The sequence below is a fragment of the Mercenaria mercenaria genome, chromosome 2, assembly GCF_021730395.1.
Source record: "Mercenaria mercenaria strain notata chromosome 2, MADL_Memer_1, whole genome shotgun sequence".
Taxonomy (NCBI): Eukaryota; Metazoa; Mollusca; class Bivalvia; order Venerida; family Veneridae; genus Mercenaria; species Mercenaria mercenaria.
In genome coordinates, this window is record NC_069362.1 from 113,569,690 (window position 1) to 113,582,377 (window position 12,688).

Consider the following 12,688-nt stretch of genomic DNA (forward strand, 5'->3'; position numbering starts at 1 on the left):
GGTTGCAGGACTCTATATGGCTATATTAACATGCTCTTCACGTCAGCTATCCTATAAAAATAATCCAGTAAACCAGTTTATGATCAAACGTGCTGAAAAATAATAAGAACTACCTAATTTTCTTATTATAAATACTTTAAAAATCTTCTCCTCAAAAACTAGAAGCCCTAGAGTTTAGATATTCGGTGTGAAGCATTGCCTAGAGGACCTCTACCAAATTTGTTCAAATCATGACCCAGGGGAAAAAATTGACCCCGCCCCAGGGGTCACTTTATTTTACAAAGGAAAATTTTCAAAAATTTTCTAAAAATAAACCAGAAGGCCTAGAGCTTGGATATTTCTCATGTAGCATTTCCTAGTGGACCTCTGCAAAATCTGTTCAAATCATGACCCCATGGGTCAAAATTGACCCCGCCCCAGGGGTCACTTGATTTTACATAGGAAAATCTTCAAAAAATTTCTAAAAATAAACCAGAAGGCATAGAGCTTAGATATTTCATGTGTAGCATTGCCTAGTTGACCTCTACAAAATTTATTCAAATCATGATCTCCGGGGTCAAAATTGACCCCGCCCCAGGGATCACTTGATTTTACTTAGGAAAATCTTCAAAAATTTTCTAAAAATAAACCAGAAGGCCTAGATCTTATATATTTGACATGTAGCATTGCCTAGACTAGTAGACTTCTACAAAATTTGTTCAAATCATGACTCCCAGGGTCAAATTGACCCCGTCCCATGGGGTTACTTGATTGTACATAGAAAAATCTTCAAAATTCTCTAAAAATAAACCAGAATGGCTAGAGCTTAGATATTTGACATGTAGCATTGCCTGGTGGACCTCTACAAAAGTTGTTCAAATCTTTACCCCTTAGGGTCAAATTGACCCAGCCCCAGGGGTTACTTGATTGTACATAGGAAAATCTTCATAAATTTGCTAAAATAAACCGGAAGGCTTAGATACTTGATATGTAACATTGCCTAGTAGACTTCTACAAACTTTGTTCAAGTCATGACCCCCAGGGTAAAGTTGGTCCCGCCCCAGGGGTTACTTGATTGTACATTGAAAAATCTTCCAAAAAAATTCTAAAATCATCAGTTTAACATTTGAAACACATAGCACATATTACTCAGGTGAGCGATCAAGGGTCATCATGACCCTCTTGTTTACCATTAGTTTTTAGTTTACCTTTGCTATTTCTTTGTGCCATTATTCATCTTCAACCATTTTTAAGTATTGGTACTCCTATACAGATAATGAAAATAACCATTGATTTTATTATATTATGCATTTCAGTGTAGGATTTGAACTGAATCATGTTTTGTCATATTTGCAGGAGAATGTGCTACCACCAACACTTTATATCCAAGCTGACAATTGTGGTAGAGAAAATAAAAATAAATATGTGTTGGCGTTTTTAGAGTTATTGGTTGCAGAAAATATTTTCCGTGAAGTAAGTGAATATAGTTTTTTTAAATGTAATATCGGAATTTAATTATAAGCCGTTCTTTTATATTTAACCCCTCGACAGTTAAGGTACAGGTTAAACTGTACAAGGAATAATAAATCATAAATTTATGTGATATCTAGTTATGTCAAATTCTGTCGGCAGTTGTGCAGCACTGAAAAACTGCCTTAGCAGACAACAGTAAAAAATGAAAACAGCATCTGCCTTGATGTATGATCACCACTATCAAAAGCACCTTTGTGTAGTCCTGTCAAGTTTGGTGGGGCGGGGGGGCATATAGATTTGCTCTTGTCCGGCCTTCCGTCCTTCCGAAAATGTTGTGTCGCGCGTAGCTCTGAAAGTATTTGACGTAGAGTCACTAAACTTTACAGGAATGTTGGTCAGCATGTGTAGTTGTGCACCTGGGGTTTCGCGTCCGGATTCATTCAGTCATGTAGAAGTTATGGCCCCTGACTTTGTAAAAATTGGTCATTTTAGTTTTGTGTCGCGCCTAGCTCCAAAAGTATATGACCTAGAGTCACAAAACTTTACAGGCATGTTGGTCAGCATGTGTAGTTGTGCACCTGGGGTTTCGCCTCCGGATTCATCCAGTCATGTAGGAGTTATGGCCCCTGACCTAGTAAAAAATTGGTCATTTTAATGTTGTGTCGCGCATAGCTCCAAAAGTATTTGACCTAGAGTCACCAAAGTTTACAGGAATGTTGGTCAGCATGTGCAGTTGTGCACCTGGGGTTTTGCATCCAGATTCATCCAGTCATGTAGGAGTTATGGCCCCTGACTTAGTAAAAAATTGGTCATAATGTTGTGTCGTGCATAGCTCCAAAAGTATTTGACCTAGAGTCACCAAAGTTTACAGGAATGTTGGTCAGCATGTGCAGTTGTGCACCTGGGGTTTTGCATCCAGATTCATCCAGTCGTGTAGGAGTTATGGCCCCTGACCTAGTAAAAAATTGGTCATTTTAATGTTGTGTCGCGCATAGCTCCAAAAGTATTTGACCTAGAGTCACCAAAGTTTACAGGAATGTTGGTCAGCATGTGCAGTTGTGCACCTGGGGTTTTGCATCCAGATTCATCCAGTCGTGTAGGAGTTATGGCCCCTGACTTAGTAAAAAATTGGTCATTTTAATGTTGTGTCGTGCATAGCTCCAAAAGTATTTGACCTAGAGTCACCAAAGTTTACAGGAATGTTGGTCAGCATGTGCAGTTGTGCACCTGGGGTTTTGCATCCAGATTCATCCAGTCGTGTAGGAGTTATGGCTCCTGACTTAGTAAAAAATTGGTCATTTTAATGTTGTGTTGCGCATAGCTCCAAAAGTATTTGACCTAGAGTCACTAAACTTTACAGGAATGTTGGTCAGCATATGCAGATGTGCACCTGGGGTTTTGTGTCCGGATTCATTCAGTCGTGTAGGAGTTATAGCCACTGACTTAGTTAAAAATAGGTCATTTTAATGTTGTGTCGTGCGTAGCTCCAAAAGTATTTGACCTAGAGTCACCAAAGTTTACAGGAATGTTGGTCAGCATGTGCAGTTGTGCACCTGGGGTTTCGCATCCGGATTCATTCAGTATTGTAGGAGTTCTGGCCCCTGACCTGAGAAAAAATTGTCATTTTAATGTCATGTAGTGGGGGGCATCTGTGTCCCATGGACACATTTCTAGTTTTTAAATAACTACTAAATGCAGAAAGTATGGAAATTTCATGAACAATTTCGTTGATCTGCTGTATGCATGTTTGGTATACAGTGGTCACTTATTTTGGATGGTGCTAGATCTAAATAAAGAAAGAACCTTAAATGTTGGTCAATGTTGAATCTGGGTCAATTGGGGTTAAAAACTAGGTCACCTGGTCAAATCAAGGGAATAGCTTCTTTACACTAAAGAGGCCACATTTATTACCCTATCTTCATGAAACTTGGTCAGAATGTTGATCTTGATGAGTCCCAGCAAAGCTTGAAGCTAGGTCATGAGGAGTAAGAAGCTAGGTCTCCCACTCAAATCCAAGGAAAAGCTTTTTACAATTCTATAAGCCACAGTTATGTCAAATTTTCTTTTTTATCTTCACCAAACTTTGTACAAAATTTGTCTCTATGAATTCTAGGTCAAGTACCTTGTTATCAATAAAATGTTTAGATTCAGTGATTTTCTGTGAAATTGTTACTCTTGATTTATAGTTCATGAACAGTGAAACTATTGTGCACTCTGACCAAATAATTTCTGTTCCTTGTGTTATTTCTAAATGCATAAAGGTGAGGGGGGGGGAGTGCATTTCATGTTCTTCGAGCTTTTGTTGAAAAAGAATCTCTACGTCAGTAATACGAAATTAATGCTGATTCATGCTTTTTTCAGATTCACCTGTCATTTCTTTACGTAGGCCACACACATGAAGATGTAGATGCAGCTTTTAGTAAGGTTTCGCAAAAACTAAAGTGTGTGGATGTTGAGACATTACCAGAACTTTTTGACATATTACCCGAACCAGAACCTATAGGCAAGGTGTATGATGTAAAACAATGGATGCAGCCATACCTGTCCAGTTTAGAAAAAATATCTTTTCCATTGCATTATAAATTTGAAAGAAATCAAGACAAAGTGAATATATTCTATAAAGGCCCACACTACAATGATTGGATACAGATGGAGGATAGTATTTTACCAAGGAAACCACCTGGGAAACCCATGAATTTAACACCGGACTATACCAGAATAAATGTTGATAGAAATATAAAACAAGTAGAACAATTGAAACAGTTATTTAAGAATGAGAATTCATTTGATTTTTGGAATCAATTTTATAAAGCCATCAAAGACAATACCAGACAAATACCCGAGTCAAGTTGGATCTTAGACGAATTACCCAGGCAAGGAGATATTCCTACTATAGAAGAGACAAATATACCTAGTCACTTGAAAGATATAATCTCCAAAGAGACAACAGTACCTCAGGTATGTTTTTTTTTTTAATTTTTCCTTGTATTAGGCAGTTTTGAAAACCCAGGATGTATCATAAATCGTATAGTGTTATTCTTGCTAGTGTCCACATGAACTGTGTAATGCTTTTTATGACTTAAATGTAATAGTTTCCATACACTGAGTTTTGTAAATTTACACAATGACTGGCCCCTTTAAGGTTCCAGTTGATTTTTTTTTAAATAACACAATAATGAGGTACCATTTGAGGAAGATACTTTTTGATTTTATGTTAATTGTTCAGTGGTTTGGTCCATCCGCCTGTCTGTTGCTTTTTCAGTTTAAAGCAAGCTCATGAAGTACCAGAGTTTAAAAAAGTTGACACACAGATAGATACTAAAATGGTGAAGTGATTGTAGAGATAATGCATGCTATTTTATTAGTCTGTCATATTAGTCTAAGAATTTTGGATTCTGCCATTACTTTAAAAATAAAAAGAATTTTATGAAACATATACTGAAGATAATATGAAGAATATAAGGACCTCGCATGCCTGCTTGTATGAGACATGGTTTCCGTTAAATAGAAAACCAATTTCTAGCCAGAGATTTATCCCGTTGTACTTGGGGCTAGGAAAACATCGGCATTTATCAGGCAGGCATTTTAGGTTTGAGCCAGACTGGGCTTCCATGAAGTGGCAGCCAGGTGCATTATACTCAAAGTATTATGGTCCGTATCCCAACATTAAAGTCAAAAACGTACAAAGGACATCTAATATAGGATGACAAAATCAACACTTTGATGTTACTTTTCCTCAATAACTATGCTTTGCCAAGAATAATGTGATTTGTTTGCACAGTAACTAATCAAAGCGGTTTAACTCTTGATGACTGACAGCTTTTTAAAGACAGTCTGCATTTCTTTACATGTTGTGTTTGAATTGTGAAAGCATCATATTTGATAAAGAGACCTTCTGTAAAAGTAAACTATCATTTAGTTCAGTTGGCACTTAATTGCCAAAGGGAACTTTATTTACTGGGCAATAGTCTAGTTATTTGAGCTGTGATACATAAATGAGCACAATGGGATCATCATGTCCTCATTCAGTTTATATATTGTTTTAAGTCAGCTATTTGTAAATTTTCAGGTGGTTGTTAGAAGAAAAATAACATCTCAGTCTAAACAACAAACAGCTAAGAGGAAACAGACAGTTAAAAGAAAGAAACAGGCCAGTGTTAATCGATCAAAACAAGGAAAACCAAATGGTAAATAGACATTTCAAAGTTAACCTACTTCAAAAACACTTCCAAAATTTGAATAAAAAATCACGTGTGGGTGTATGATATGTCTTAATCAAGGTCCATTAGCTAATTTCATCCCTAGTTCATAGTTGAAAGTCTCGTAAGTAGGACAGTGACATTCTTAAATGAGAATGATTGGTACTGATTAGACACATTCTGTATATTATTGCCATACATTTTATATAGTTTTATGTTTCTGTTAGTTGCAATACAAAAATATAATCAAACAGAAAGGAAAATGTCTTGTGTTCAGTCTTTTTTTACCAGTGAGCATAATGGTGTTCCCTCATCCACCACTCAATAAATTAAAGTGGATTCTTTAATAAGTTTAAAAATTGCCAAATATTTCATTAAACGTTGCACTTTTTTATATGCAAGGAAATGTAAAAAATGTGTCCATTTACAGTGCTTATTATAACTTTTTCAGGTAAAAGAAGGGTTGTGACTGTCACCAAAACTGTCATCATTCCTGTAATTGATGAAGTGAAAAGATATATTTGGCTTTGGATTTTTATTTTTATGATGAACATAGCTGTTTCAATTCTCATTTTGCTTGTGATGATGTTATTAAAGTGTTTGTGTTCAGTATTAGCAGTGTTACTGTATATACATGATATATGGCTGCAGACAATTAATATGCACATTGGAACTTTACATGCATGCACACACCAAATTATACATGCATGCACACACCAGATTAAAAGGATGAGCTTTCATGCTGCAATTCCATTCCAGTATGTAGAAACATATTAATAGCTCAGTTGTATAGGCTATGAAGGAGCTGTGGTTAGAAACTCGGAAACCTTTACCTCCCATTCTCTATAGTAGTGTTTTTTTTAGCTTACCTGTCACATAGTGACAAGGTGAGCTTTTGTGATCACCCATTGTCCGTCTGCGTCAAAAATTTCTTGTCTGCATGATAGTGGTTTCATTTATGATTTTATTTTAACCAAACTTGCACATAACTTGTATCACCATAAGATCTTGGTTCTTTTTTTGAACTGGCCAGATCTCATTATGGGTTCCAGAGTTATGGCCCCGGAAAGGGCCAAAATTAGGTATTTTGACCTTGTCTACATGATAGTGGTTTCATTTATGATTTTATTTTAACCAAACTTGCACAAAACTTGTATCACCATAGGTCTTGGTTCCTTTCTTGGAACTGCCGAGATTCCATCATGGGTCCCAGAGTGATGGCCCCTGATAGGGCCAGAATTAGCTATTTTGACTTTGTCTGCACAATAGCAGCTTCAGTTATGATTTGAATTTAACCAAACTTGCACACAACTTGTGTTCCCATAAGGTCTTGGTTCCTTTCTTGAACCGGCCAGATCCCATAATGGGTTCCACAGTTATGGCCCCTGAAATGGCCAAACTTAGCTGCTTTGACCTTGTCTGCACAATAGCAGCTTCATTTATGAATTTAAATGGACTTGGATATTTTTTCTGAGAACCTGTTTGTCCTTGAGTGCAATGACAACAGGTGAGTGATATAGGGCCATCATGGCGCTCTTGTTCCAATATCTGTCTGTGTAGAGTATTATCTTAAATTAAAAAAAAAAACTGGTATAATTGCCTGTAGCCCTGCAAGTTTTATTTTGATTAGTTCTGGAAGACAAAATTTATGGTCCTTAATAAATTTATATTACATATTACGTACATATTTCTTTAGCCTTTATTCAATTGTTTGTCCCCTGTCTAACAGTCTGTCTGTTTGTGTCCACTCTGTTACTCTTGAATCCCTTGGAAGATTTTGAAGAAACTTGACACAGTTATTCACCTCACTAAGAAAACATGCAGAACACAGTTTTGGATGGTTCACTTAAAGTCAAGGGCACACTTAGGAGTCCAAGGTCATGTTAAGTTTGTTACGTATCTGCCCGGTAACTTTTAAGTTGCTAATCTGTTCTTCTCAAACCTGGTTTGAAGGGATATGCTTTCTTAGCTTTAGCTTAGCTCATATATTTTTGTGAGGCAGGCTGAACAGTTTTGAACCTACATGTTTCAAATCATTTTAAAAGTTTGTTTGGCTGGCCTAACACAAAGTTGTATGGAAATATGTGATATTTAAGTCTTTCATATATTTTTGTGAGGCAGGCTGAACAATTTTGAACCTACATGTTTCAAATCATTTAAAAAGTTTGTTTGGCTGGCCTAACACAAAGTTGTATGGAAATATGTGATATTTAAGTCTTTCATATATTTTTGTGAGGCAGGCTGAACAATTTTGAACCTATATGTTTCAAAAGTCTTTTTGGCATGTCTAACATATAGTTTTATGTAGATATTTGACATTGAAAAGTGTTTTTTGTATTTTTGATAGACTGGGCAATTTTGTAACACATTTTTTTCAAATCATTTTGAAAATTTGTTCGGCAAGCCTAACACAAAGTTAAGTCTTTCTTGTATTTTTGTTAGGCTAGCCAAACACTTTTGAAACTTTCAAATCATTTCAGCAGCGTGTTTGTTTGTGTGGCCAAACACTAGGTTGTATGGAGATATATGATATTGAACAGTCTTGTACTTTTGTTAGGCTGGTCGAACAATTTCAAAATTATTTTTTTTAAATAATTTCAAACGTGTGTTGGGCCAGCCTATCATGATTTTTGATATGATAGGTGATGTTGAACAGTCTCTTGTGTTTTTGTTAGGCTGGCCAAACATTTTTGAAACCGTTTTTTTCAAATCATTTCGAACATTGTTCGGCCGGCCTAACACAAAGTTGTACAGATATATGTGATATTAAAATCTTTCTTGTATTTTGTTAGGCTGGCAGAAACAGTTTCGAAACTTAATGATTTCAAATTATTTCGAAAATTTGTTCGTGTGTCCTAACACAAGGCTGTATGCAGATATGTGGATATGAGCAGTCTTTCTTGTATTTTTGTAACGCTAGCTGGTCGAACAATTTCAAAACTCATTTTTTTTTTTTCAAATTATTTCAAAAGTCTGTTCTGTCCGCCTATCATAATATTTGTATGAGATGTGTGATATTGAACAGTCTCTTATATTTTGTTTATTTGTTAGGCTGGCCGAACAATTTTGAAACTTACTGTTTCAAATCATTTCGAACGTATGTTAGGCCAGTCTAGCTGTGGTATTTGTATAAGATATGTCATATTGAGTCTCTCTTGTATTTGATAATTTCTGTTAGGTTGACCGAACAATTTTGAAACTTACTGTTTCAGGCCATTTCGAAAGTTTGTTTCGCTAGCCTATCATAATATTTGTATGAAATATGTGATATTGAACAATCTCTCTTGTATTTTTGTGAGGCTGGTCGAACAATTTTAAAATTCATTTGTCAACTTATTTCAAAAGTGTTCGCTGGCCTAACACAGTTTTCTGGAGATGTGTGATATTGAAAGTCTTTCTTGTATTTTTGTTAGGCTGGTCAAACAGTTTCAATTTTTTTTTGAAATTATTTCAAAAGCCTGTTCGGCTGGCCTATTTTATTTTTGTTAGGCTGGCCGAACAATGTAGAAACTCAGTTTTTCAAACCATTTCGAAAGTGTGTTTGGCTGTTGTAGCGAAAAGTTGTATGTAGATATGTGATATCAAATACTTTCTTGTATTTTTGTTAGGCTGGCCTAACAGTTTTGAAACATTTTTGTTAATAATTTCAAAAGTCTGTTCGGCCGACCTAACACAATACTTATATGTGATATTGAACAGTCTCTCTTGTATTTTTGTTACACTGGCCAAACAATTTGAAACCTATTTTTTTTCCAAATAATTTCAAAAGTCTGTTCGGCCAACCTAACACAAAGTTGTATAGAAGTATGACTGATTTTGAACAGTCTTTCATGTATTTTTGTTGGGCCGGCCGAACAGTTTTGAAACTCATTATTTCAAATCATTTTGAAATTTTGTAAGGTCGGCCTGAATGGTCTGTATATGAATTGTTAGGCTGACCGAACGGTTTTAAAAATTTTGTTCGGTCAGCCTAACACAGTGTTTCTTCTGTGAAGATCTATTTCATTTATGTTTTATCAAATATTCAGCTTTCATATTTATGTATTTATTTGTTAGGCTGGCCAGTTTTAAATTGTTTTTCAGACTGTTCAAAATTTTGTTCGGTCAGCCTAACACAGTGTTTCTTCTGTGAAGAATTATATCATTTATGTTTTATCAAATATTCAGCTTTCATATTTATGTATTTATTTGTTAGGCTGGCCGAACAGTTAATCTCCTTTTTTCAAAACATTTTGAAATTTTGTAAGGCGGCCTAAATGGTCTGTATATGAATTGTTAGGCTGACCGAACGGTTTTAAATTGTTTTTCAGACTGTTCAAAATTTTGTTCGGTCAGCCTAACACGGTGTTTCTTCTGTGAAGATCTGTATCATTTATGTTTTATCAAATATTCAGCTTTCATATTTATGTATTTATTTGTTAGGCTGGCCGAACAGTTAATCTCCTTTTTTCAAATTATTTTGAAATTTTGTAAGGGCGGCCTAAATGGTCTGTATATGAATTGTTAGGCTGACCGAACGGTTTTAAATTGTTTTTCAGACTGTTCAAAATTTTGTTCGGTCAGCCTAACACAGTGTGTCTTCTTTTATGTTTTATCAAATATTCAGCTTTCATATTTATGTATTTATTTGTTAGGCTGGCCTAACAGGCATATATTTGATGCATTTTATGTTCATTTGAAATAAAAACCATGAAACACATCTTGTTTTTGTGAAGTTTTGTTCAACATGTATGAAAATATGGGTACATATTTACATGGTAATTTTGAGGAAAATGGTCATTTATTTGGGAATTTGTGTACTTTCCCTTTTGATAATGTACTCTGTTTTAATTGAATTTCTTACTCTTAAGGCAAGTTTCAACATAGTGGTATTTTGTACCAGTAATTTCTTGATTTATTTGTCTGTAAAGTTAGTATTTTGAAATACTTACTAGGAAAGCAATACAGTTCAATAAGGACCTTTTTAATTCTTAAAAAATACACGTGTCTAATCTGTGCAACTATAAAACCGCTTCTGTAAAACAGTACAAGTGTACATGTAGATATCGCAGCTTAGGGTCTTAAGGTTTCAGGTTTTTGCACTTTTTACACATTGACACAGACGGGTTCTTCAATCTGGAAAGCTTGGCAGCCTTTTACAATATACTTGTAATCACTATACAAAGCAATTCTAATCGGTACGACCAGTTATGACCGGTTATTAAAGTGTTTAAAGGACTTTTTCCGGGTTCGTGTCGTGTTGATCATAACTCGGAATCAAAGTTATGATTGGACAGCAAGACATTGTCTCATTTCCTTTTTATTTTGTAATGCATTTTTACTAGTTATTACAGATGAGAAATGTGCATGCATGTGTGTCCCCGAAAAAAAGGATAACATATTGTTTGGATGTTTTAGTCACCCACTTACATGCATGTAGGTGGCTAAGAATAATAAATATTGCTCAAAGAAGTACATCCATTTTTGTTTGGATCAAACTGATGGCAGCATTACGGATGGGCGAAACTACCACAAAACTATTTACCAAAAAGAACAAACAACTGACCGCAATATTTTTTATCGAAACCCCCTATTTTTTTAAACTAAGGGTCGGGGCAAATATTTAGTGTACGTCGGGAAACCTGAAACACCTTTGTTTGAAATAAAAATTAAGGAATTCTTAACAAATACGTGTAGATCTGCATCGAGAATATATTTTTATTCATAATTTGATAAACTGTTTTCGTAGAATAACATTAGTGTTTTCATCTGCAATCCATATATCTTTGTCAAACGTGGTAATATTACAAAAATAAGGTGATATAAGGTTCATACTTCATTAACGGTAGTCAAATACAGCTTCCATGGGTAGTGTAATGATTAATTCATATGGAACTGGTCTCCTTTTGTGAACAGAACGCCAAAAGTGTTCTCAGATTTAAAATATATCGACAAATTACAAGCAAGTTGTCTAGTCCCTGAGTCAAAATCCATATAACTTTGTCAAACGTGGTAATTTTACAAAAATAAAGACGCCAATGTGAGGTCACAGGTTGGTATCATAAAACTGGTTCTAAGTTTCACATCTTACGATTCATTATATATTTTAAAATATGTAATTTATTACCTACCCCGATGTCTATCGCTCTTGCCGTCAACCGTCAATTACCTTATCCAACCACTGTCGTATTACTTGCGTACACGGGGTGTAAACGCATTACAAGTTATTGCTGTGATAGTTTATCCTAAGCTATGATTAGTGTTATACCCCATAAATTCATAGCCAACAACTGCATAAGCCCACACCTTTGTAAATATCACACCACAAAATATGACAGGTGTTGTTCGTTAGGAGAATCTACAGCACGTCATATGCGTATATCATAAAATTAATAATTGAAGGAAAAATGCAATGAGATTCGTACATAACAATACGAGCATATTGTATTACCGTTGCAGAAGTATATTTATTTTATACCTAAGTTTTTGCTTCCAATCAGCGAATTGCACCTGTACCAACCAGTCGTCACAAAACGTTAAAAGCCAACTGAATGTTTGACGCCATGTTTCGTATACGCATTTTGTAAATATATATTTTATAGATGAAATCGTGTCCGTTTGCATTGCAAGAAAAATAATTTAATTACGGGATACATCTAGACTCGTGCCAATAAAAAACCAAAACAAATAAAACAACAACAAAACAAACAAACAAACAAACAAACAAACAACAAAAACATATTGGATTTGCCTTTTATTGGCCAAGCGAGTTTTTATGGCTATCAGAACAGAACAGAACAGAACATCTCGTTTATTCTCGTTTATATCGCCGCATTGTTCAGCACAATGTTAAAATAACTTAATAGTGTTAATTGAAGATTTCAATCTTATTATTTTATTGAACGGATCAATTGAAAAGGCTTGTTAAAGCCACTGTTGTATTCTGAGACATGAACAGAGACCGGGTCAGTTGAAAAGGCTTGGTAAAGCCACTTCTGTATTCTGAGACATGAACAGAGACCGGGTCAGTTGGAAAGGCTTGGTAAATCCACTATTCT

The 12,688-nt window shown here is 35.2% G+C and overlaps 1 protein-coding gene across 1 annotated transcript; it reads left to right on the forward strand.

Annotated features, from left to right (window-relative positions):
- The first annotated feature begins 279 nt into the window (after positions 1 to 279).
- Positions 280 to 7,962, forward strand: LOC123560545 (uncharacterized). The gene is made up of 4 exons (XM_045352713.2): positions 280 to 1,452; positions 3,814 to 4,410; positions 5,522 to 5,639; positions 6,103 to 7,962. The coding sequence occupies exons 1-4, from the start codon at positions 1,285 to 1,287 to the stop codon at positions 6,426 to 6,428; spliced, it is 1,209 nt and encodes a 402-aa protein (XP_045208648.1). The 5' UTR covers positions 280 to 1,284; the 3' UTR covers positions 6,429 to 7,962.
- The last annotated feature ends 4,726 nt before the right edge of the window (positions 7,963 to 12,688 follow it).